At 45.3% G+C, this 26,695-nt stretch overlaps 1 protein-coding gene across 7 annotated transcripts; it reads left to right on the forward strand.

Moving 5' to 3' along the window:
* Window positions 1–76: 76 nt before the first annotated feature.
* Window positions 77–26,695, forward strand: ZBTB49 (zinc finger and BTB domain containing 49). 7 transcript variants are annotated; one of them, XM_038533387.1, is made up of 9 exons: window positions 680–1,229; window positions 7,237–7,282; window positions 8,123–8,293; window positions 10,200–11,305; window positions 13,795–13,841; window positions 20,187–20,260; window positions 21,593–21,675; window positions 21,768–21,929; window positions 25,600–26,695. In XM_038533387.1, exons 3-9 carry the CDS (start codon window positions 8,142–8,144, stop codon window positions 26,271–26,273), a joined length of 2,298 nt encoding a protein of 765 aa, XP_038389315.1. In that variant the 5' UTR covers window positions 680–1,229; window positions 7,237–7,282; window positions 8,123–8,141; the 3' UTR covers window positions 26,274–26,695. The 7 variants fall into 7 exon arrangements, with proteins under 7 accessions (XP_038389318.1, XP_038389315.1, XP_038389316.1 ...); XM_038533388.1 differs by having other exon boundaries at window positions 680–1,182; XM_038533391.1 differs by lacking the exon at window positions 7,237–7,282 and adding an exon at window positions 8,559–8,587 and having other exon boundaries at window positions 681–1,229; window positions 25,600–26,694.

A 26,695-nucleotide genomic window follows, 5' to 3' on the forward strand; every position in this document is an offset into this window, starting at 1 on the left:
GGGGGCGTTGTCGGGATGGTTCCGCGGCCGGCGGCGCCCGGCGAGCGGCGCTGAGGGCGGCTGGCGGAGAGGCGGCGGCTGGCGGAGAGGCGGCGGCGGCGGCGGCGGCGGGGCGGGGAGCGGCCTCTCCGGTAGGTGCCGTCTGGCGGGAAGGCCGGCCTCGCGAGGGCGCGGCGCAGGGAGCCGGCCTAGGCCGGGGCCGCCGCCGCCGCCACTCCCGCCCCGGGCAGCCTGAGGGTCGCGCGGCGGCCGGCTGCGGTCCCGGGCTCCCCCCGCCCCGCCCCGCCCCGGGCGGGCCCTCGGCCTCCGGGGGCGGCGGCCTCGGTCGGGGGCAGCGCCCGGGCCCGCGGCGGCCCAGGTCCCGTGGAGCCGAGCGCGCGTGCCGCGGCCGCAGGGACGCCGCGCGGTCGGGGTCGGGGTCGGCGCCGGGAGGAGGGTGATCCCGGGGCGGGGGCGGCGGCGGGGGTGGGGGGGGGGGGCTGCGCCTGAAGGGCCCTGCGTGGGTCTGCCCGGCCCGCCGACGGCGGTTTTCCGGCGGCTGCGGAGGCGGGGGCCCGGCGGCGGCCTCCGGCGGGGTTTGCACTGGGGCATCCCCCGCGCCGCGCCGGGCCCGCACCCGCCCTTCTCGCCGGGACGTCCGCAGGGCCCTGGGGGGGGGAGGCGGGGGGCAGGATTCAGGCCATCACAGAAGGGATTCACCGGAACGGGCCGGGAAGAAAACGTTGTTCCAACAGAAGTGACTGACAGCGTGGCCTGGAGGTTTCAAGAGCAGGATGCTTGAGGCGCTTGGGCCCTGCGCGTCTGTTTCCATGTGCTCCCCCAGGAAATCCCCAGGAGGGGGCCTCTCTCGAGCCTGTCTCTGTAGCTCAAGCTTTCAGCCTTCACTCGGCTCACATGTCTCTTCCTCAAGAAGTCTTCCCTGACCTTCCTCCTCCAAGTTAATTTGGATTTCCCTCACTTGGTATCTCCAGGACAGCGGCGTTCTCGTCTCCCCGGAGTCCGGGGCACGAGGGTGCCAGAGCACGTGGCCCTGGGGCCCGAGACAGAGGCTGACAAAACTCAAAGGCCGAGAGACGGGTGGTGATGAAGCAAGAAAGGGACTCATCTCGGGGAGGCCAACGCGGGAAAGACAGAGGATTGGCGTCCCAAACGCCGTCTCCAGAGCCAAGGAAGTGCTTCCAGGTTTATATTCAGGAAAAGATGGGACAGAGGTTGGCGGATACATGCAGGTGGGCGGTGAAGGTCAGCCCGTTGTTGTCCTGGGGTCAGTCACACCAGGCCCTCCTGGCTCAGGCCGGTCGTTACTGCTTGAGGGGATAGTTTTAGTTTCCATCAGGGGATGCTTTGCCCGCAGGGTCTTCTGCCTGAGTTAAGAGATGAGCTAGAGAGAAGAACTTAATCAGTTAGAAAGAACAGAATGAAGTCAGAATGGAAGGAGATGAGTTGTTCTTCCACTCCCATAGATGGACGCTGCTTGAAGGCATGGGCGGCCATGTGAGTGGTTCCCCCTCGGACCCTCAGTGTCTGGCGTGTAGGGACACTCTGTAAAGTTAGGTGAAGGTGGTGAAAAACTGAGGCAGTCTGCGGGCTGCAGGGAACAGATCTCACTCGGTACATCTGCATTTCCTCCTCGCAACAAGGCCTCGCACGTTAGGCTCATGAGATCAGCTCTACCAAGTCGGCCTGCATAGCGTCGCAGTCCGTGTAGAGCTAAGACCAGAAGCAGGCTTGCTTGGTAAAGCCTTAGCTTTTGTCATGGGGTTTTAGGGGGGTGGGACAGCAGATTAGGAATAAGCCACTTGAAAAGCATGATGGCCAAAGATGAAGGTAGGACCACTGTAAGGCAGGCCAGGTGCTGAGTGTGTGAGCTGTGGCCCCTTGGACAGGTGATCCATTAATGGCCCCGGGGAATAAACTTCTACAGATTCTTGGTGTTTGACCAAGTGTTAGTAAAGCGTTCCCACAGAACAGAAGGGTCTTTGCTCTAGGAGTTCTATGGGATAAAATTTTATTCTGGTTCTTATTCCCTTTAGAAGCACCTCTTCATTCACACTTATGCTTTTTCTTAATGTTTCTCTCCCTCCTTTTTTTTTTTAAGATTTTTTTATTCATTTGAGACAAAGACGGGGAGCAGGGGGGAGGGTTGGAGGGAGAGGGAGAAGCAGGTTCCCCACCGAGCAGGGGGTCTGGCATGGGGCTCAATCTCAAGCAAGATCCTGGGATCATGACCTGAGCTTAACCAACTCACATCTTAACCATGAGACACTTAACCACCTGAGCTACCCAGGCGCCCTGTGTTTTTCTCTCTTTTCCCATATTTTCATTCCTTTTGATACCATTCAGTCCATCTTTCTACCATCACACTTTTGGTATAGATTTGTAGCATTTAAAACAGGAAGATACTGGGGCACCTGGCTGGCTCTGTTGGTTGAGCATCCAACTCTTGATTTCAGCTCAGGTCATGATCTCAGGGTCATGAGGTTGAATTCCGTGTTAGGTTTTGTGCCAAGTGTGGAGCCTGCTTAAGATTCGCACTCTATCTCTCACTCTGCCCCTCCACACCCCACTCACACATGTGCTCACTCACTCTCCCTCTCTAAAAATAAAATATATTTTTTAAAAAACGGGAAGATGCTTGAGAGATTATTTAACCTGGTGGGGAACCCCTCCATTTTTACATGTCCAAAAACTGAGGCCCAGAGTCTCCACCCATCCAGAAACTATATTAAGCTCCTGGATTGAAGCTCTTGTGTCCAGGGCACTCTTCTAGGTACAGAGATACACTGATCGAGAAGACAGATGGAGTCTGTGTCTTTATCATGGGAGATTTGTGTCACTTGTCACACAGAGTAGCTGCAAAAGTGGAGGAGCTAGGTTTGTGCTCTTTGTGTCACATCATGACACCTGCATCACACACATTCATCCTCACAGATGCTGTCCTTACCTGGACAATCTGACATAGGTGGTCAACTGACAGGGCAACTGATTTGATCTAAGGAAAGCCTTTCGTCGGTCACATGTACCTAAGAGTATGAGTAAAGGGCTTAGCATAGTGGCTGGCATGTTAGAACCGTTTCATAAATACATGCCATTTTTTATTACTGTTCTTAGGTACATGATATTTATGGTTGTGATTAATAGGATACACAAGGAATATGAGATGTGAATTGTTTTTCCAGAGCTCTCTATAACCTTGTTAGGGAGGTAACAGAATTGACATCATGAAGCCATTAGAAAACTAAGTGGTATGGAAGAGTTATGATTTCTACAGTCAATGTAAATTGTGGAAGAGCTTATAACTGTGCATGTTACTTCTATATAGCTGAAAAATGTCTAAAGCAGGTTCAGAATATTTGCTGAGTTTTAGCATTTAAGTCTATAGAGGAAGGTTTTGTGTTGTATATTTAATGTCCTTTTTCTCATGGGATATAGCATAGCTTAAGAGCATGGGCTCCACGGATACGAACCAGTCTTTAAATCCTGGCTTCAGGGGCAGCCCGGTTGGCTCAGTGGTTTAGCGCCTGCCTTCAGCCCGGGACGTGTTCCTGGAGTTCCGGGATCGAGTCCCACGTCATGTTCCTCACATGGAGCCTGCTTCTCCCTCTGCCCGTGTCTCTGCCTCTCTCTCTCTATGTGTATGTCTCATGAATAAATAAATAAAATCTTAAAAAAAAAAAAAAGAAAATTTAAAATTAAATAAATAAATCCTGGCTTTGGAACACAACAGTTTTATGATCTTGGACTAGTTACTTAAATTCCTCATTTCTTACTTTCCTTACTTATAAAAAGATGAGAATAGAATTCTGGTAGCATTGTGTTAATGGATAGAATGTGCATAGCAGGGTTCCTGGCCCATAGTAAATAATTGGTAAGAGAATAAGCCAATAATGCTTTTCTTTTCAAGCAACTGACAGGGTAAGGTAGGTAACTGGTTGCTCCATCATTTGACTGTTAGGCTCCCTTGAGGATTCAACAGGGGACGGTGCCCGACCACCTGACATAATGCTTCCCTTTCTGTATTCTTGTTTTGGGTGATAAGTATCCTCTCCCACTGCTTCAGTGTTGTTCTTTATAAGGATATCACCAGTTTTCCTTGTATCTCACCCTATCTCAAACCAGGAGATCATGCCAATACTCTAAACTTTATATATCAGAAAATAAGCTTTCCATAAAGAAATAGGGGAATCAGAATAAGGTGTAGAGTTGGGGGTGAGATGGTGGGGGTGAGTTTTAGAGATTCAAAGTTGAGGGGTCATACAGTTGGAGACATTTAGCAAAAAGACACGTTTGGAAGCAGTGATCAAAGCTAAAATTTCACATTTAGGAGTTGTCTGCTTAGAATAGATGAAGGCCGAGAATAGGGGTGATTGTCTAGGGAAAGAAAGGCTCAGGGGCTGAATCTTTTTTTTTTTTTTTTAATTTTTTTTTTATTGGAGTTTACTTTGCCAACATATAGCGTAACACCCAGTATTCATCCCATCAAGTGCCCCCCTCAGTGCCCGTCATCCAGTCACCCCAACCCCCCACCCATCTCCCCTTCCACTACCCCTTGTTCATTTCCCAGAGTTAGGTGTCTCTCAGGTTCTGTCACCCTCTCTGATATTTCTCAGGGGCTGAATCCTAAGGGACATTATTAACATGTGGGACTTGCAGAGGAAGAAGTACAGCATAGAGATGGATTAGGGGCGTAGTAAGAGGACCTGGAGAGTTCTGGGGAGGCAGGATGTCAAGAAGGAGGAGGGCAGGCCATACTCTACATGCTGCAGCACAGCTGGGGAGATTGGGCTGAGTAAAGGCCACTGCGGGCAAGTGTTTCAGCACAAAGAGAATGGCAGCTAGACTGCAAGGGCGGAAAGGAGTCATGAGAAAGCTAAGTGGGATGTGTAGTTGCTGTTTTGGGAGGTATAAAAGAGGCCTGTGATGTATATATGTACCTAGCAGGAGGGTTTTGTTTTGCTTTTTTTCAACGTGGGACGATCTTGGTGTGTTTGTAGGAGCTGGTGAGCCGGTAGGGGACAGAGTGAAGCAGTGAAAGAGCCTGAGGATGGGACTCCTGAGTGGCTCAGTGGTTGAGCATCTGCCTTTGGCTCAGGGTGTGATCCTGGAATCTGGGATTGAGTCCCACATCAGGCCCCTTGTATGGGACCTGCTTCTCCCTCTGCCTGTGTCTCTGCCTCTCTCTCTCTCTCTCTCTCTCTCTCTCTCTCTCTCATGAATAAATAAATAAAATCTTAAAAAAAAAAAAAAAAAAGAGCCTGAGGATGAAGCCAAGTCCTGGGGGAGGCAAAGCTGGATGGGGTCAAGGGGACAAGAGAAACTGACTTTGCAGAGAAGGCACATTTCATTCTGTGAAGCTGAAGGGATTGATCAAGAAATTTGGAATTGAGTAAAGAATTTAAAGGCACTCAGATTATATCAAGCTATCCATGGGCTCAACCTCTTAGTGAAGTCGGGGTTGCAGTCACTTACAGATGAAGGAGACATATGTGGTGGGAAAGATATGAACAGAAAGGACTCAAACTCTATTGTAGGAATATAGAGGGAATCAAAATAAACATTATTAGCTTGCTAATTAGTAATAGAGGTTAGCTAGTGTGGATTTTAATGATCAAGTATCTATCTGCTCTATGCCAGGCAAAGATGAGTAAAAATGGTACTCTCTGAGCTCATAGCCGAGTTGGAGACACAAATGATGGAGCATAGCAAGTTATCTTGCGGAAGTATGTATGGGGTGCCGTAAGATCGCAGAAGAGGGACCTCAGAGTTGGACTTGAGGAGGGAACAGAGGAGAAGAAGGAGCAAGTTTCAGGATGGCAGGAAAGGCTTCTAGGAGTTAGTGACAGCTCAGCTAAGCCCTGATAGGGGAGTGGGCCTTATCTGGGTAGTGGGAAAGTCCAATGTAAATAAAGTATTCCCAGGACAGGAAGTATCAGAACCAAAGCTTTTTGGAGAGAAGCAAGGCAGAGGTCTGTAATCTGCCTGCTTCAGAATCACCTGGAGGCTTACAGTAAATGTAGATATCTACGCTCCACACTAGACTGAGCAGAACTCTGCATAGTATCCAGGAATCTGCATTTTTATCAGACTTTCCAGGTGTTCCTTAGAGATGACATTTGTTGAATAGTTAATGTTAGTTGCTGTTCTAGATGTTCACATAGGCTCTCACAGTTGTCTCAGTAACCCTTGGGATAGGATGAGGAAAGTGGACATTGAGAAGTCATTTGCCCAAAGTCATACAGGTAATAAGCAGTGGCTAGGGTTCTAAACTGTCCCCAACACAGCTTGTTAGGGAGGCACAGGTAGTTTGTTTGACTGACATATAGTGGGCACACTGAGGGATAAGGTGATGGTGATGATGGTGATAATAGAAGAAGGTGATGGTGATGATGGTGATAATAGAAGAAGGTAGTGGTGATGATGGTGATGACGATGATGATAGAAGAAGGAGCCTTGTTAAAAAGCTTAGGTTTTGGCTTCATGGTCTAGTGACTTTTTCAATAATCCTTATGTACTGAGAATGAAAGCAAATAAGGCAGATATTGGCTTATCAGGTTTTTACTGTACCAAACTGCCACTTTAACCTCCATAGGCTTGTCCCAGTCTGCCTTCATTTCTCCCCACTGCATTTCTTTTTTTTTTTTTTTAATTTTTTATTTATTTATGATAGTCTCACAGAGAGAGAGAGAGAGGCGGAGACATAGGCAGAGGGAGAAGCAGGCTCCATGCACCAGGAGCCCGATGTGGGATTCGATCCCGGGTCTCCAGGATCGCGCCCTGGGCCAAAGGCAGGCGCTAAACTGCTGCGCCACCCAGGGATCCCCACTGCATTTCTTCTAATAATCATGTCTCACTGGATTGTGCACCTGGACATGTACCTATGCCTTCCTCATCTGTGTTGTATGTTCAAGTGTCTAGCTCTAACTACTGTATTTATTTAGTTGTGTGTCGTGTGTGTGTGTGTGTGTGTGTGTGTGTGTGTGTGTTTCCTTAGTAGAATTTAACCTTCAGGAGTTTGGGGACTTGGCATGTTTTCTTTGTTGTAGCCCTAGGACCTGGCACATAGTAGTCACTCAGTAATAGATGTTGAATATGTGAAACCTTCTAATATTGACCCTCTCATCTTTCTCTCTCTCTCTCTCTCTCTCTCTCTTTCTCTCACATATGTCCTACCACTTACTTGGCTTCACCACTATTAAGCTCAGCAGGCTCTTACGCTTTCTAATATTTCTGCCCCAGGTTCCTGCGAGACAGATCTCTGCTACAGTAGTGTCCTAGCAGAGAGGTAAGAAGGAACAAATATGTTTGGGGCACCTGGGTGGCTCAGTCAGTTAAGTGTCCAACTCTTGGTTTCAACTCAGATCATGATCTCAGGGTTGTGAGATCGAGCCCCACATCAGTCTCTGGGCTTGGCAGGGAGTCAGCTTGAGATTCTCTTTCTCCCTTTCCCCCTCCCCCCTGCTCATGCTCTCATGCTCTCTCTCTAAAATAAATAAAATCTTAGGGAAAAAAGGGAACAAATGAGTAGACATGCTGCTTTGTGATACCTCTTTTATTATTATCCAGTGGTGCTAGTTTAACTTCTTCCTTATGTCCCCAGATAAGCTCCTAATTTTCCTACCTTCTGATTCAGTGCCCCATACACGGGTGCTCAATACATATTGATGTCATCCAGTTGGCTTTTTTCTAACTTACAAGTGTCTATGTATATGTTTTCATTGAACTTTCCCTAAGTAGAAACGAGAGAAGTGCACATAGCGTTATCACGGTCACATTCTACATCAGCACTCTCAAATATGGTGGCTATTTAAATAAATTGAAGGTTTAGTTCCTCAGTCACTCTAATCACATTTCAAGCCCTCAGTGGCCACATGAGGCCAATGGCAACTGGACTGAACAGTGCAGATACAGAGTATTTCCATCATTCCAGACGTTTTTGTTGAGCAGCACTGGTCTGATACCTAAGACAAAATTTTTATGGTTTTTTTTTTGTTGTTGTTGATTGGTTTGAACTTGACTGACAAGGAATCATGATCATGAGCTGCCTGTCACCTAGTGGGTTCTGGGGCCATCAGGTCTCATTTGTATCACTGAGTCACTGTCTCATTCACATTCTTTGTCCTAGGTCTCCTGGCTGGTTGAGCATGGACCCGGTTGCCACTCACAGCTGCCATCTCCTCCAGCAGCTGCAGGAGCAGCGCATTCAAGGCCTGCTCTGTGACTGCATGTTGGTCGTAAAAGGAGTGTGCTTTAAAGCACATAAGAATGTTCTAGCAGCGTTCAGTCAGTATTTTAGGTACGTATTTTAGACTCTGTACAGAGGAAAAGCTCTTCTAGCATGGTATATTTTGACTAATTTTTTTTTTCTCCTTGGATTTCACTGTCCTTATTTTTGTAGCACATATGTGAGTTTTTTACTTTTTGTATTTAGAGTAACCTGAGAGCAGAAGAGTTTTAATTAAAATATATTTGGGCTGATTGAGAGTGTTTTGGCACTCTGTCTTTGATTTTAATAGTTCTAATTAATGTCAGTCTTCTCTATATATTTCCTATCCTTTTAGGATAACAAGATTGAGGAGTAGAATTCCTGGTAAGAACTTTTTTGTGATAATTGGAGGGGAAACATCCCACATACTATTTTTTTATTGAAATATTTTAGTATTTGTTTTTCATTTGAGTATTCTAAGAAAATAGGTTTGGATTCAATTTACTTATTCCCATAATTATTTTTAGATTATTAGAGTTAAGTATTTTATATACATTTCCTGATTAGCTGAGATTCATCTCTCTAAGCACTAAAGATCTTTTTAATATCTTCCCCCCCCCCTTAAAATGCATACCATTTTACTGTTCTAGTAAACAGTATACAGAAGGTGATTTAATCTTTCCTTGGTAATCTGGAGTCATCAGATTAAACCTCAGCTCTCATATATGTTCCAAGTACATATTATAATGGGTGAGCTCACTGAGGTAGGCAGTACTTTTTGTCCTTAGGCAACATGGACCCAGATTGGGCTTTTCCTATCCCATTTTAGTTTGTACTTCCTTTAGGTAAGAACAAAACTGAAGATTGTTTTGGGGAAGCAGGTGATCTGGTTAGACACGGTTAGATGACATTTCTGCAGTGAACTTGCATGACCAGTCACCTAAGTAAGCTTGGTAATTTACACGTAGTACGATTTCATTCACCTGGGACTTGACGTGTGCCCAGAGTAGAATGCCTGGGCTTTAGAGGTGCCTCTCTTCCCTCCTTAACTCATAGAGCTTTACTTTTTCTCCCTGCTGGTTCGTGGACCATTGGGTTACTGAGAAACCTCTAACAGATCTGATTACAAAATGAGTGTATATTGTGTCCTGAGAGTTGTCAGATCTGTAGAGATAGAAAGTAGAGAGGTGGTGGCAGGGGCCTGAGGAACTGGGCAGGGAGAGATGGGAGTTAGTGTTTAGTGGGTCCAGAGTTTCTGTTTGGGAAGATGAAAGATTCTGAAAATGGTTGGACATCAGGGTTGCATAATAAATGTGCATGTACTTAATGCCACTGAATTTACAGTTGGGACTATATTTTTAAGCATGAAGTTTTTAAACACTTCAAAATGGATCAAATGTGGGGTGCCTGAGTGGCTCAATCAGTCAAGTGTCTCAGGTCTTGATCTCAGGATTGTGAGTTCAAGCCCCACATTGGGCTCCACCGAAAAAAAAGATCAAGTGGTAAATGTGTATATTTTGCCACAATTTAAAAATTAAAATAAAAAAATGTATCAAAAGTAAGTGTATTATAGCTATTTTTATTTTTAGACGTTTTTAAGGCACTTAGATGTGGAAGTATTTTTGTTACATGTTTTATGGTCTGAAATATAATTTATCAGACTAGACATCAAATACTGAAAACTGTGTCTCCTTTACTATACTTTATCTGTATACAATTAATAATACATATAGATGATTATATTTTTAAAAGAACAACGAGTATTTTTCAAAATTTTACTTTGAGATCTGTTTGGAAGGTTGAATATTCAGCACACTAATTGAATTCATCTGAGTTGCTTTATTGATTGGCTTACCAAAATTTTTTAAAGGATTAAAATGTACTTAATTTTAAAATCTTGGAACTTAGAGAAGGATAGTACTTTTTAATATTAACATGAGCATTATTTATAAGGAAAAATTGTCATACTGTAAACAGATATCCTTTCTTTTATCAGGAGCCTCTTTCAGAACTCTTCAGGCCAAAAAAGTGATGTTTTTCACTTGGATATTAAAAATGTAAGCGGCATTGGTCAGATCTTGGACTTCATGTACACATCGCATCTAGATCTTAACCAGGACAATATACAAGTAATGCTGGACATAGCACAGTGTTTGCAAGTTCAAAATGTTCTGAATCTGTGTCACACGTTTTTAAAATCAACCACTGTGGAGCAGCCACCTGGTGTGTCTTGTAATAATGCATTCTCCCTGCAGAGCGCTCTGACTGCTGATGCTAACTGTGTCATAAATGAAAACTACCCTCCTCATTTGCTGCAGCAAGAGTGTCCTGCGGATATTCCACAGAGTAAAGTTGTGGATGAACCACATACTCATACTCCATCATCCGTTAATCTCCATCACTCTGCAGGTGAAGCATCCAAACAAGCACCCGACACACTGGATGGCAACTGTGCAGAACTGCCTTTCAGACAGCCAAGTTACTACTACAAACTCAGAAACTTCTACAGTAAGCAGTACTCTAAACAGCCTGCATGTCCCACTCACGAGAGAGTCAGCGAGCAGCCCTTCACTTTCAGCACGTCCACAGACCTCAGTGCCGGGGAAAACCAGCCCTGTGCCGGCAGTCATCCTGAATGTGTCCTGGAGTCTTCAGAGCACTTGCCTTCCCACTTCTTGGCCCAGCCGTTGAGTGAATCTGCCCCAGATCCTGAGTCGGACAACACGTGCCAACTACCAACCAGACAAATGAGGCTCAAAAAGGCCATTCACCTTAAGAAGTTGAATTTCCTCAAGTCACAGAAATGTGCAGAGCAGACACCCGAAGCCAAGACGGATGACGATTCAACAAAGAGGATAGAATGTGCTAGCACAGATACTGTAGAGAAAGCTAGCAGCCACAGTGCTGGAGAGAAAGAAGGTGAGGAACTGGTGAGTTCAGAGCAATTTAACTGCATGAACGAAATGGAGAGGCCCGAAGAGCCTGCCGCACTGGAGGAGCAGTCCCAGATGCTTCAGTCACAGAGACAGTACACGTGCGAATTGTGTGGAAAACCATTTAAACACCCCAGCAATCTGGAGCTTCACAAACGGTCTCATACAGGTACACTGATTCAGTGCCCACAGGCAAAAGGGAAGGACCTGATACAGATGATCAGACACTACTGCCTGCTCCTGCTTTTGTAAGAAGTTTTGCTATTGCTTGATGATGTCATTGATAATCCCCCCCCCCCCCCAAATCGAAGGAGCATTAGCTTCTTTTTTATATTATACTTTGGGTGATTACTTTTAAAGAATAATCTCAAAGTTCTCAAAGTTCTGTAGACGCTTTTATAGAGCCAGCTTAAAAAGATGGTACATTTTTCTTTTTTAATTATGGTTTTATATGATAAACTTTCCATCACTCTAAAAGCATAATAAATCATTCCGATGCACTGAAATGTACTCTAAAATGGATAAGCTATATTTGCTTTTTAGAATTAGAGTAAGTTTATTTTTTAAAGCATGATGCTGTAGATTCATTCAGATGTAAGTAATTTAGAATAATAGTAAAAGTGCCCTGCAAAGTGATTTTCATATCAGATTTTTTTTTAATTGTGGTTTGGTAGGAAGAGGTAAACTTTTTATAAGAATCAACTTTAACCATGTGATATTTTCAAATGAAAATGCTTCCACTTTGAACATTGAATTTTCAGTCTTATTACCTTAATTCGTACTTCGTCCTCTTTCCAAGAAGTTTATTTTTTCCAGGTGCTCTTTTGAAGGTGTTACATAGTACATATATGTTGTGTTTCACAATACTTACGTGTTACTTTTGTTCCTGTAGTTAAACTTGATGACTCTAAAACAGGTTCTAAATTAATGACAATTTATAGCATGAGAAATAATACGCTAAAGGATGGTTATAGTGTGACCACTTTAAAGTGCTTATGTAATTGTGGTTACTGATCTGACATTCTCTTATCACTGGATTTCCCATTTGCTTCAGTGTTTGCTACCTTGTACTACTGAAAGACTTACTGTAGATGGAAGCCTTCAGAAGTGTTCATGTATTTGAACATAAAGTGCTGTCAGAAGTAGTAGTAGTTTAGAATTACTTTCTATGAGGACACTATCAGTGACTCAGTTTTGCCCTTGGAGAAACTTGATTTAAGTCATTTCTATTTGCATGAATTTCCTAGAGCCTCATGATCATTAGAATTTTTACTTGACAGACATAACCAGTTAGCCTGAAAGAAAACAAAACTTACCTTGTTTCTTCTGAAAGAACATCTTTGGATGCCAGTGGCCATACAGTCATGGCACAGATGTTTACCAGGACTTAAACCAAGAGGAGCTGCACTTCTCAGATTATGGTCTGGAGAACCCTTTTAGGGGGTCTGTGAGGCCAAAACTGGTTCTGTCATACTCTGTGATGTCACTTGCCTTCTTTTCCTTCTCCCACGAGTGTGTGGTGGAGTCAGCTAATGGCTGCAGCTACTCTGGTGGCCAGTGAAGTATCTGGCCACAGGCTTTAAAAACCACTGTTTTCATTTTTGATATGGGCTTTACCAATAGGTATAGCCCATGCAAACAAGAGCTCTTTAGGGTCCTCACTTAGTAAGAGTGTGAAGGGGTCCTGGAGAGTAGGGTTACTGACTTTGGTCACTAGTGAATGGTGGCCTCTATTTTTCAAACTGTTGTAACTTACACTGGGGTCTTTCACTTAACATTATCTGTCATCCCCATAATTTCAGACGTAAGTGTAGTCACCGAATACAAGATTTATGTGATTCTAATTACTCAGGGTCAAAACCTCTGTCTTGGCCATGAGCAAGCCATTGAACCATTTTAGGAAAAGATCAATACAAATATATCCTGGCAGGAGCTCAGAAAGCTGGTAAACCAGCAAACCCTAGCAACACAGTAAGAAGGGAAATGCTAACTTTTTAAAAGAATCTTAATGAAACCACTTGATTTGAGGAGAAGGGGAGGAAAGGAAGGTTCTCAGTCCTCAAGGCCTACTAGGGTTTCACAGGTGAAAGTGATACCTTCAAGTACATTGTCTATCTGTCAGTGTGTTCAGAGATGCTCAGTTTCTCTGTAGCAGAGTCCACTCTCTGCATCTGTTCCCTACCAGAATGCAATTACTCAGAGTTAAATCAGAGGTGAGAAGTGGGCAGGGAAGCCCATCTCCTGGGCTGGAATCCTGTTTCTCCCATCAGCGTGTGTCAACCAAGGCTGAAAGGCAGTGGAGAGGGTCTCTTTCCTGGCACGTTTGCAGGAGGACCACTCTGTTTTGGGCTCCACTGTGTGTCCGCCTCATTTGGTGAGAACGAGTCACCCTCTTGTGTCAGGAATTGGTGATAAAGGGGTCAGGCTAAAGGGCAGGTGAACAAGATGCTGCTGTTGACCAGATCATCTCTGCTTGCCACCTAAGGGTGCCAGAGAGAATTACAAGGGTGTAGAGACTGCTCATTTCTAGACTTTGATGAAGAGGTGATGCTCCCTTTTGAAAGGACATAGGAGATAGTTTAAACATTTTAAACAAAATTATTGTGCAAATATGACTGCTGATTTTACAAGTTGTTATTTTGTTTTGTTTTGTTTTAGGTGAGAAACCTTTTGAATGTAACATTTGTGGGAAACATTTCTCTCAGGTGGGAATACTCTTATTTACTGTTAATAATTGGAAACCTGAAACCCAGTGTTTTTTTATTATTATTACAAATAAGACATACGTTGGACTTGTGAGAGAAGCCTCTGATGATATCTGTAACTTTGACTTCATACTGAATCAGGAGAAAATAATTTTCAAGAAAAACAAATTTTTAGTTTATTGGGGGGAAAGTAGTATTTTTTCTAAGCGTATGAACTCTCACCCCCCTCCCTTTAAGAATAGGTCCAGTCCTAGTATATTCCTTCTCTTTCATGAATAAATGAGTGAAGTTTTTGGTAAACCACAGTGAGCCCACTCCTGGAGGCTGCATGCCATGCTGGGCCAGATCCAGAACACATGTCATCTTAGTCTTATTGGGACTAAAGTTGTTAGAAGGTGGAGAACAGAGTAAGCAGTTCTCGTTCCTGCTCCAAACGCCTTTTAGCTGACCTCTGATTATAGCTCATTTAGGCATATATTAATTCTCTCAGGCAGCCAGCATTTGCTGTACCCTCCTATGGGCCATGTGCTGACCTGGGCACTGGACATAAAGAAACCTAGAGTTTTATTTTTGTTTTGTTTTTTTGAAACCCAGAGTTTTATTAATGTTTTAGTGCAAATGTTGACTGTAGACCAGTGGGAACCTACTTCTGAAGTAGGAGGAGGTAACTTGCTCTGCCACAGGCCAGACCCTGGCATTCCAGAGCTGCCCAAGAGCAGCCACTGCACTGCTGTTTTTATACCTGGCTGTGGTGGGTGCAGTGAATCCTATAGTAGTGGCTTGTACGGGTGCTGCTCCCCAGAACGAGGGCTTCAGGCTGGGCCTTGATCCAAGAGTAGAGCCTCTAGGTCGAGAAGAGCTAGGCAGCAAGTCCTCTCCAGCGCACAGAAACTCAACAGCAGCACCATGTTTTGACGCATTCCACATGGAGCCAGCTCTCCCCTTCCTCCTGCGCATCCAAACCTCTGCACTCAGTGACTTTTTCGCCTGCGACTCCCTGCAATGCTGAGATTCCCCAAGTCCTAACCTCTGCCTTTTGCATCTTTAGTCCATACTTGCCATCCACGAAAACACCTGGCACCCTCTAAATGTTCAGTAAGTTTTTGCAGAACCAAGGGGAGTCATCAGCCCTCCAGCTGCCATGCACTTGAAGCCTTGCTTCTTCATTGCAGGCTCGCCTGCAGCTTCCAAGCTGGGCTTGTGGAGCCGGGCAGTCTGCATTTCGATCCTGCCCCAGGCTTACTCCTCAGTGACCTCAGGCAAGCAGCCTCACCTTTTGGCACTTTAGCTTCCTTGTCTATAAAGCAAAGGAGATTAGATGGGTGAACATGGCAGGTGTGTGGAGAGTACATGAATCAGTAGGAGTAAGAACTCCTGCCTGGCACATAGTTAGTGCTCAGGGACATCACCATTTTTCCATCCTGGTGCTGGCCCTTCTGTTCTTGCAGACCAGTCTTCCACCACCATCTTAACCTTATAGCTTTGGAGTGGGGGAAAACCAAAGGCCTGGGCTAATGACAACCATAACTTCATTTTTCTAATTCTTAAAAATAGGGATCATACTACCTCATGTGAGCATTAGGAGTGGGCTTCATTTTTCTAATTCTTAAAAATAGGGATCATACTACCTCATGTGAGTGTTAGGAGTGAGTGGAACGATGGCCACGAAAGCCCTTCATCCATTTAAAATGTGGTAACAGTGTAGGTTCTGTCCTCCTTGCTTGAAATCCTTCTGTGACCCTTCATTGCTAATCACAGAAAACCAGACATCCAAGCATGTGTAGTCCACTTTCAGCCTCCTCTCCCGGCACCAATGCCAGGGCCTGCCCACAGAGATTCTGATTCCGTTGCATTGAAATGGGGCTCCAGCGCTGGCATATTATTGTATTACAGTGATTTTGAAGTGTGGCTAGGGTTGAGGACCACTGCTCAGACTTTGTCCTACACTTGCCCTCTTGAATCCTGTCAAGGGTAGCCCTGACTGACAGGCACTAGAGAAATCTGCCTCTGTGTTGGTGTCTGTATTTTTGTCAGATTTTTGTGAATGTAGGATTATGTATAGTTGCAGTTTTCAGATGCATATTGCTGTTTTATTTCATTGCGAAATTGTGAATTTTTTTGTGAACAAGGACTTCTTTGAAAAAAACTTCCTTCAGCAAGTGTTTGCTGCAAGCCTCCAGTGTCCAAGGACCTCTGCCACATGTCGGGGAAATCTACCTAGGGAACAGTGTGGGCAAAGAAAAGAGAGTGGTCATTCCTGCCTGGAAGAAGTGGTGTTTGGGGTGGGTGAGGACCTGAAATGTGTTAAGAGATTGTTTAGGTAAGCCCCGAAGACAAGCAGGCATTTGATAATCCTGGGGTTCTCTGGTGTTCTAGGACAAGAGAGCTGTCAGGTTATGTAGGGGTACTTGGTAAGTAGCACCCACTAACTATCCTTCACCTTAAGCCAAGCATACATTTCTTAGAATGAACTGGAGTAAATGTGGTAACACTGGATTGGAATGCTCTCATGCTGTTGCTGGCATGTTTGCTTTGATAGAAGTGAGTTTGTAAATATTTTCCCTTCTGGAAGACTGGCAAGCAAGAAAACAGATTTATCAATGAGAATTCCTCTTTTATGCTGGTTACTCAATTTATATTTAGTAGAATCCATCTTGGGGAAAAATAAAAGTTAACCACAACTTTGATGATAAGTCTGTAAGCAGTATGATACATGAGCTTTGAGAGCTACCGTAATCCGAGATTGCGACAACAGACTGTCCGTCTCTTAACATCATTCTGGACACGGTCTGTGTGCAGATCTCAGCCCTCAGGAGCCCTGCATACTTCAGAGTGTGAGTGAGACTCTGTCCATAGTACCAGGGTCCCGGTCCCCGAGTGCGGTAGAACCTGAATCAGTGGGTGCACCCAGAGGAGAGGTAAGGTAGGGGCAGGTCTGCATACCTGTGATGTGAGAAATGGGAGGAGGAAACTGGGTGTACTGAGCTGGCTTTGAAAGAGGAGTAGAGCTGTTTGGTCTCTTCAAAGGAGCAGACATGGAAACTTGGAGCAGATGATGCAGTGCCTTTTGACAGTGCTGTCCAGAGAGGGGTGCCCCAGGGCCAGGGCGCAGGGGAGGGGACCTGGAGACGGATGTGCTCCCCCAGGCACTGACATGGCCTGGCGCTATGGGTGACAGGATGAAACTCCACCCACGGGGAATGTGTAGGAAGAAGAGTATTTCAGTGAGCTTCTCCTGAGTCATGAAACTTCTGGCCCTAGGGTAGAGTCCCTACACTCCCAGCATAACATTATGATCTCAGAAAGTACAGCAAACAGCTTGACAAAGCAAGAGTACATTAAGTCTTACATATGTATTTTTATTTTTTAGTGACCTCATCTCCTTGTTTTAGGTGTAAAATTAGAAAATTTATGGTATGCTTAGCATGCTTGGCCTACTGTATCCTGTAGGCCCTGCTGGCAGTATAGTGCACTGCTGTTTAGGTAACAGCTTTATGTTCATCTCCAGATTTTTTTCCCCTGTTAATTTTATTATTTTGTGAAATCCTAAAGTCCCAAAACTCTTAAACTAGAAGACTTTTAAGATCTGAGGTTCCTTTTATATCTAAAGTGGTATGATTCTTTGGCTATTTTTTCTATAATAATCAGCTGCCTTCAGAAGAATGCTCTGATAGGGAATATATGCTTGGTTTGTCCATATTTAAATGTTCACATATATAGTAGAAGGAATTATTTTTTAAGTTACTCAACAAATCAGATGTTAGTTCTTTAATAAAGCAGTTTTTCTGTGCAAAATCCTGACAGCTCCTCCTAATTTAAAATATTTGCTTAGAAGGAGCAGAGCCTCCTTCACTGCTAATACACTGTAACATAGCTAGACAGCACAGCCACACTCCCAGCCTTAGAGTCCACAGAGGGGCCTGGGTGGGAATATTTGATCCCAGCTATAGGAGCCTAGGCTGATTACTTCCTAGTAATCAGCATCTGTTTACAGACTATCTGTTTACTTTTCTGTAAAATGCGATACTATGACTTTGTAAGGGAATTGTGCTGACGAGGGGACACAGTGTCTGCAGCTGCCTGGTAACCGATCTCCTACTAATCGATAGTTACCACTTGTTAGAGCTGTCACATATCCAGCTACAAATAATCTCTAAGATGCGGACTCGGTACTTAGCCCATAACTGGTACTAGAGTAATTCAAAGTTTACCAAAAATACAGATACTTGACTAAAGATCAAATCATCTGCCTTCCGGTTTGCAATGTAATTTGGCATAAATCATTATCAGCATCATTGGACTTTTTTGCCTGAGTCTTTCAGTATCTAATCTACTTTTACACCATTGGTTAGATCAATATGTCCTCCTTTATCTGGCAGGAGATTTTCTTTATACATTTCTGATATTAAATAGCTAAAAAAAACATTTTTAAGGGTTTGTTTTACTGTTGCTTATTACACTCTTTTAAGTGGAAGACCCTTGATACTTGCTTTGGAAACAAGTAATTGTTACACTTGACTTAACCAGAAAAGATGCAGCCCTGCTAAGAATTGACTCAGAATACATTTCAGTCATGACACATGGTTTACAAAATAACTTGAAACAAGAAGGACCTAATTTAACAGATGAGCAGATGGTGCTATTCAAATTGTTACATAATTGATGAGCTTTTTCTGGAATTTGGAATTGACTGACTTAAAACAGTCAGTGGTGCATTATCTTACCTCCCGTGAGCTGTTTCCCCCACGGCCAAGTGACTACTGAATCGTCAACACAAGCTAGTTTATTCACAGAAACTTATGAGAGTGTAGACTCACACAAACCAATGTTCATTTCTGGGCCAATCGTGTAACAGGAGCAGCTCTTTCATTTATCTGAATCTGAGTCTTTCAGCTGGAAAAGAGAGATGGCTCTAGCAGTGACTAAGTGGTTTGGTGATGCATGTAAGGGCTAGCAGGCCAAATGTAGGCTGCTGTTGACATTTGTTGTTTTATTATTGTTAGTAGTCATTCTCATAAAAGCTGGGGATTTCCCACTGTTTTGCCAAATCTTTCCCTTTAGTTATCTGAAATAAGCCTAGGTTTTTTCCTGAGCCACATTTATCACATTCTGAAAGATAGTACATAACTCAGTGATTTCCCAGAGCCTGACACAGAGAATCTCTGTGTTCTGTGATATAAAACTCACAGGTCGCCCTTTCTCTGCTTGTAAGTTTCCACGCAGAAGTAGACCTCAGACCGTCCCCAAACTCATGGCCATGAACTATCTGTGTATTTTATTTAAAATCCAGTTTGCATATTTACAAAGCCAGATTTGTTAGTTGGGTGTTACTGTTCGTTCTCCCTTTTTGGCTTATATTGTGCATAATGCCTGTGCATTATTACCCTTGGGTATATTCATTCATTTCAGTGTTTTTGTAATAGAACACTATAAAAAAAATTAGGTAGGGGATGTGGCAGATTGAGTCTATTAAGTTAAATTCCAGCAGTGGAGGATTTTGTTTTCAAATCCTAATTTGAAACATTAGCCAGGAGCTTTTTTAATACAAGGCAATTGCAGTTTTAATTTCAGTGTACTTTAGGCAATTTCCTATCGACTTCCTATTGATTATTACATCAAATCTATTTTGTGATCTGCATTTAAATAAGTTATTCTTTGTGAGGCCCTGCTAGTTTCAGAAATTAGGAACATAAGAGGCCCTGCAGTGAACCTGCTGCTATGAAGTTCCTGATGTGCATTTTTTGCACAAAGGTAAAAAAAAAAATGACAGCCCTGTCAGGGAGAACAGCAGCACTGCCGGAGGAAGTCCTGTTTGCACATGTCATACCTATTTATGAACAAAAGCATGTTTTTAAAAAAGAAGAAATCCTGAAATAATGAAGTATAGGTATTACTTTTTTTCCCCCTCAAGGGACACTTGGATATACATGGTCCAAGTTAAAAACTCCAAATAAAGCATCCTAAGGTCTATTTAAAATACAAGCTTGGCAGTCCCCAAAGCAGCCTCCACGGTGTGCAGGGCCCATTTAAGAGAGAAGCAGCACAGTGCATGCCTGAAATGGGACAAGCCAGGGGCGCACGTGGAGCAGGCGCTTTTGCTCAGAGCACAGGATGGAGATGCATCTGTGTTCAGCAGATTGCTGGGGCGGAGCTACTCCTGGAGTTAGAATTGGGCTGGTCCCAGATCTCCTTGCACATGGTTGCTTTTGAGTTGTGCATATGTAATCTTCACTTGGAAAGTTGGACCGGGACCTGCCTCAGCCTGTCAGTTTTCCTTTTGAATTATATGACCTTTAAGATCACTTTTCATTATCGGTATGCTTTTTCTCCCCTGCTTTCTTGCAGGCAGGTAACTTGCAGACTCACCTACGTCGGCATTCTGGTGAAAAACCATATATCTGCGAAATCTGTGGAAAGAGGTCAGTGCTGGGCTTATACTTCCATTTCTAAGGAACAACTCGTAGTCTGTCTTTGAACTCCGTGTTCTCTGAGCCACCAGGGCTCACTCTGTCGCTGAGGAACACATGTAAATCGTCCGGCTTTCCATGATGAGAAGAACAAAAAGAAAGAAAAATGTTAATTAAAAGAAAGAAAATCTAGGACAGGAGTCTTACAAAATGGGATTTTATATGAAACAAAATTATTTTATACTAAAATTTCCATTCATTCCAAGAATGTTAGCATAAACGTCCCCATGGAGGTGACTGTCTTATGGGGGAAAAGAGACTTGCAACTGAAAGCTTGGGTGTCAGGAGAGAGGACCAGAGGAGGTAGCCTGAGCTGAATCAGGGAAGGGCCTTGAGAGCTCAGCATCGGAGGAGGGGCCTAAGTGGGGGCAGGGCAGGGTCCAGAGGGACCCTCCTCCCCTCACTGGGTCATTTGTTGGGAGTGCACATGCTCTCGAGTGGTTGCATTCAGGCAGCAGCCACCAGTCATTGACATGACAGCGATTCAGTCATTCATTTATATAACCTTTCAACATTTTTTTGGTACCTACTGTGTGCTGAGTGCTATGAGGGGAACATAGAAATAGTACAAGCTCTGCCTCAGATAAGGTCATCCTCAAGGTGGTGGGCAGACATGGGACAACTAAAGTTAGAGTCCTCTGATGCAGCATGTGCCTGGGGATGCCAGCAGGAAAAGCAGCACTGGTTCAGGTCTGGGAAAACCACTGTCCCTGCAGGTAGCAGAAAACAAAGAAATATGAGTTGCCCAATCCTGACGTGTCTCCCTTTTCTGCTGTGGCCACCTGAATACTGATGACCCCGTTCAGTGCCGGGGTACTGCATACTGCTCACTTCCGGTACCTCTGTAGTGCGCACTCCTGGCTGTTTCACGTGGTTGTGTTGCTTCACTGTTGGCCTTGTTTTACACGTCTTAAATGGAAGCCTTCTGAACTCCATTTAAAAGTAAGGCATGTATTTAAAATCAGGTCTATAGGCAGCATCTCCCCAGTGGAACCAGCTAGACAATCAGGTATGGTGGAAAGGAAGCAGATTTATGTCGGAGAGCCTGGCTTGGAATTATTCCCTGAGCCAAGTAGTCAACCATCTCTGCAGAAAGATGAAACTAGGAGAAAAAATAGTAATAACACCAAAACAACGCACATTTCAAATGAATCAGGCCACTTCTGATTACATTCTGAAGGAACAAAGGTAGCAGTTCACCTCCTCCCTCAGTGACTTGCAATTACAAAGATTTGCAGCAATGTAGAAAGAAGTTGTTGATTGGAATTTCATATTACATTTCAGGTTTGCAGCTTCTGGTGATGTCCAGCGTCACATCATCATCCACTCGGGGGAGAAGCCACACTTGTGTGACATCTGCGGCCGAGGTACTGCTGCAGGTTTTTCCCTTTCTGTCCTGAAGACTACCAATTGCAATGTTCTCGGTCCTTCCGCTGAACACCTGTTATGGTCTCTCCAGGGTTCAGTAACTTCAGTAATTTGAAGGAGCACAAAAAGACACACACAGCCGATAAAGTCTTCACCTGTGACGAATGCGGCAAGTCCTTCAACATGCAGAGGAAGCTGGTCAAGCACCGAATTCGGCACACGGGGGAGCGGCCCTACAGCTGTTCTGCCTGTGGTAAGTGTCTGGAGGGCATGGACCAGACAGTCACCCGGCCATCCCCGCTGGGGACAGACCCCAGTCTCTCCCCACTCTGCGGTTGGCTGTTTTGGTGTCATGCGTAAATCATCCCTGTTATAGATAAAATGAAGGTGGCACTGTTTACTGCCTAACGTGGTCTCTGGTTCGTTCCTGTGTTCACATATCAGACATTTACTCTGTGAGTTGCCTCACAGAGTGTCTGTGAGGTGTCCAGAGCGCTGGGGACAGCCTACTGAGGCTACTGAGAGTCCCAGGTGCTGCGTGCTCCTGGTCCAGGTCGGTGGGGTGTAGACAGTTGGGGAAGTGTGGGAGAGCGCAGTGTGCAGCAGTGGGCGTCAGCATCACGCAGACCAAAGGGCTGGGTGTGGGGGCTGCAGTTTAACTGTCCTGCGGGAACATTGAGAACATGTGATGGGGTCAAGAGGGAGGGCTTCTTGAGATGCTGTGTTCAGAAACAAAGGTCCCTTCTCCAGGCATTTGATGCAGTGGTGAAGTCTTGGGAGGCGGGGGAAAGCTGGCGACCTCGCTATTGAGGGATGTTATTGCTCATGTTAGGAAATGGGGACTGTGAGTCAAGTCACCTGTGACCTACGATCACAGTGTTTGAGCCTCTGAAGAACTGTGTGTGTGTGTGTGCACGAGTGCCTGGGACAGGTGGTTGGCAATGTGAATTGAGTCACTGAGGAACAAGTGAGTGACTGTGTTTGTGGTTTCCCAGTTAGAACAAAAGGGGAAACTGTTCAGGCTCCACAGTGGGAAGGCTGGAGCCGAGCACTACTCAGAGCGGCTCTTTCTAAACAGGGCAGGACTTCTGGGATGTAACCACAGGTCTTTGTTTTTATCTCCCACTTAAATTGTGTACAGATTTCCTGGCAACTCCATGACTATTCTCATTACTCCTTATCAAAGTAAAATTGTGTTGGGGCACCTGGGTGGCCCATTCAGTTGAGCATCTGACTTTGATTTCAGCTCAGGTCATGAGACCTGAGATCAGGGTCATGAGATCGAGCCTTGTGTTGGGCTCTGCGCTCAGCATGGAATCTGTTTCCCCTCCCCCTGCTCACACTCTCTCTAAAATAAAATAAGATAAAATAAAAGTAGGATTACTTTAAATCACAAATGCAATCTCAAGTCACTAAAATGTCAGTTCCAAATTATATTACAGTTGCCAACTTGATTTAAGGTTGAATTTTCTCTTCCCTCCTCCACTAGAACTTGTTGCTGGCCTAGGACCCGGGCAGAGGAGGAAGTAGAGGCCCTGCTGCCACACCTTATGCTTCTAGCCCATTCCCCTCCCTCACTAACCATGGTTTCTGACCCTGACAAGGTCATCCTGGAACCAGGGGAAGAAAAAAAGAGCAAGAGTGTTTGTTCTTACAGGACAGGTTCAAAATTTTGTAACAGCTTCATTGCGGTAAAATTCCCATACCATGGGATCCCTGGGTGGCGCAGCGGTTTGGCGCCTGCCTTTGGCCCAGGGCACGATCCTGGAGACCCGGGATCGAATCCCACGTCAGGCTTCCGGTGCATGGAGCCTGCTTCTCCCTCTGCCTGTGTCTCTGCCTCTCTCTCTCTCTGTGACTATCATGAATAAATAAATAAAATCTTTAAAAAAAAAAAAAATTCCCATACCATAAAATTTACTCATTTAAAGTGAACAATTCAATAGTTTTGGTATGTTATTCACGGAGTCATAGAACCCTCACTATGGTCTATTTTAGAACATTTTCATCACCCCAAAAAGAAGCTCCCTGCATGTTAACAGTCACGCCCTGCTCCTACGCCCCAGCCTAGGCTACCATTAATCTGCCTTCTCTCTCGGGATTTGCTTGTTCTGGACATTTCACATAAATGGAATCCTACAGCATGTGGGCTTTTGTAACTGACTTCTTTCACTTAGAAAATCTGCTGTGAACACGTGTATGTAGTTTGGGCGTGTTTTCATTTTCTTGAGTTCAAAAGATGGGCTCAGTTTTAAGGTGGCTTCACATTCTGGGCTTTTTCAGGGAATAGAGCTCCCCTTCCTCTGTTTCCCCTCCCCTCCTCACACACAACCCCCCTCGCCCCCCCCCCCCCCCCCCGCAATGTCATTCTTGTTCCAAAGATTTCCTCTCCTACCTTCCCCTCTTCCTTTCCCTGCATTTCTCTGCACTTTCTCAGGTGCAGATGTTTATTTTCCTCAGCCCTGGGTCCTAGCTCCTTATTCCCAGGAGACTTTCTCTGTTGGGGTCTCCCTGCCCCTCTGTGCAGATCTCTCAGGCTGGATTGAAGATGAATCCTGGCAGCTCACTTGCAAGCATGACCTTTGTCCAGTCTGTGGCAACACTACGGGGACTGCAGGCCACGGCCATGCAGAGGGACACCATCCTGTCTGCACTAGTGCGGTGGATTTCCTATGCGGGAGGCAGGTGCCACACCTTACCTTGCCATGAGGACGGTTGTGAAGTCTGGCCCCCCTGTCTTGACTGTCTCCTGGGGGGACCTCCACTGTGGCTAAAATTCATATGCTTTAAGGACCCCAGAAAAGATTCCCATTTGCCCAGTAATTTCCACTACTGAGAATTTTTCTGAAGGAAACAGTGAAAAGAAAAATATTAATTGAACATGAAGTAAAGTAGCAATCAGGTGGAAGGCACCCAAACGTGCAGTAAATCGAGGAATGGTTATGAAATAGCTCCTATCCATATAAACCATATGTTGTATAGACAGTGCAGCAGACGGTGAAAATGCTTTTACTGTGACGTTACGTGAAGGAGACTGAGCCTGACTTGCAGGCAAAATGAAGACATGAAGAAGACTCACCACAGTGTGCCTCAGTGTTCTGTAGGGGGAAGAAGTGCCAAAATGTAACTTGTGGAAGTTGACACCTAGTTTGTTCAAAGGTGTGTGTTTTTTTTTTAATGGCCCACCGCTGGCTGATGAGGGCAGGATGGCCTAGTGTTCACACGCATAAGGGAGAAGTTGTAAGTACATGTCCTCGTACCTGCGTGACGTATTATCTTCTGTGAATACGTGATGTCTTCTGTAAGGTTCTTTATTGGTTGTTTTCTTCTGACCTTCTTACCTACTTTAATCATGGAAGTAGATCCCCTACCTGTGTTGTATACACAGAAAGGAAATCGAACTGAGAGAAGTGTAGGTAAAATTACATTATGAGCAAAAAGATGTTTCTGAATTCTAGATTGGCCATGTTAGGTTTACAAAAACTTAAGCAAGCCTGGCCAGTAGAGGCAGGCACCTTGGCTTCCCAGAGAGGCGCTCCTGTGCAGGGAGACAGGGTCCCTCAAAGGCTCGCCCTGAGGTACCCACAACCAGGTCAGAGAGATGCAGCTCAAGAAGAACAGAGGAGTCTTCCAGAGGAGTCTTCCAGAGTGAGCAGGTGATGGCAGGAGGAAGAGGAATGTCCTTCCAGAATGTCCTCTTCTAAAAGGATCCCATTTTGGACAGCCCCAGTGGCTCAGTGGTTTAGCACCGCCTTCAGCTTGGGGTGTGATCCTGGAGACCCAGGATCGAGTCCCACATCGGGCTCCCTGCACAGAGCCTGCTTCTCCCTCTGCCTGTGTCTCTGCCTCTCTCTCTGTCATGAATAAATAAATAAAATCTTTAAAAAATAAATAAATAAAAGGATCCCATTTTCATTTTGCAGGAAAATGTTTTGGGGGATCTGGCGACCTCCGCAGGCACGTGCGCACTCATACCGGGGAGAAGCCGTACACGTGTGAGATCTGCAGCAAGTGCTTCACGCGCTCGGCGGTGCTCCGGCGCCATGAGAAGATGCACTGCAGGGCGAGCGCAGGCCGGGACGCGCTGCATGAGCTCACTCAGGCCCTTGAGACCCCCGACCTGGAGAAATCTCAAGGCTCAGATCCTTTTGCCCAAGATGTGTCCGTGACCTTGATGCCCGTGTCGGTCAAGCTCCCTGTTCACCCCGTGGAAGACTCAGTGACAGAGTTTGACGGCCATGCCACCAGTTCCTACTGCAAGTTCCGGCCGATGGTTCAGCCTCATGCAGGCGGTGAGCCAGAGAAGGTCAGTCTGGATCCTGGCAGGCGTGCCAAGCCCCCACCGCAGCCAGCACAACATCAGGCATATGCTTACCCAGACGTGGCCACTGCGGCCGGCGACCAGCCACTGCAGGCTGACAGCCTATCCCTGGGCCGCTCGTCTCTGGCTGCCCTGGACAATCACTGTGGTGATGCGCCAGGCAGCCGCGGGCCTGCCACGCCGTACAGGAACTCCGAAGGGCAGTTCTTCTCTAGCATGACCCTCTGGGGGCTGGCCATGAAGACGCTGCAGAATGAAAACGAGTTGGACCAGTGATGTCTGGCGGTGGCATTCTCTGAGCCCAGTGGACTAGTATCCGCGCTTTGGGGGAGAGCATTTTTTCCATGGCATCCCTTTCTGACCAGCCCAAGAGGAGTTGGACCATCACTGTGCTGGTGGTAACAGAACTGGAAGCATGCAGAGCCCCAGGATTTGGGACGGAGGCTTGGCAGCAACTCGTGCAGGAGGGGAGAAGTGGACAGCCCGAGAAACCATCCCACTGACCTTGGCTGGCACAACAGTGCACACATTAGGTCAACTGCTGTCCATTTCAGTCACGCTAAAGGGAAAAAGACATATCTAGTATATAAATATTTTTGCATTTTTTACATTGAAATTTGTACGGTTTGTATTTTTATTTACACAAAAGTTTTATTTGTGTATGAAACTCATGCTATAATTTAATTTGAATAAATGAA

This window comes from Canis lupus, chromosome 3 (genome assembly GCF_011100685.1).
Source record: "Canis lupus familiaris isolate Mischka breed German Shepherd chromosome 3, alternate assembly UU_Cfam_GSD_1.0, whole genome shotgun sequence".
NCBI lineage: Eukaryota > Metazoa > Chordata > Mammalia > Carnivora > Canidae > Canis > Canis lupus.

What these genes read in the sequence shown, in the direction of transcription:
- ZBTB49 (XM_038533386.1), top strand. Translation starts at nt 1,084, where the DNA reads ATGAAGCAAGAAAGGGACTCATCTCGGGGAGGCCAACGCGGGAAAGAC. An exon ending in GTGGGAAACATTTCTCTCAG is followed by an intron (nt 13,842 to 20,186) that starts GTGGGAATACTC and finishes GCTTTCTTGCAG; the next exon opens with GCAGGTAACTTGCAGACTCA. An exon ending in GTGTGACATCTGCGGCCGAG is followed by an intron (nt 21,676 to 21,767) that starts GTACTGCTGCAG and finishes TGGTCTCTCCAG; the next exon opens with GGTTCAGTAACTTCAGTAAT.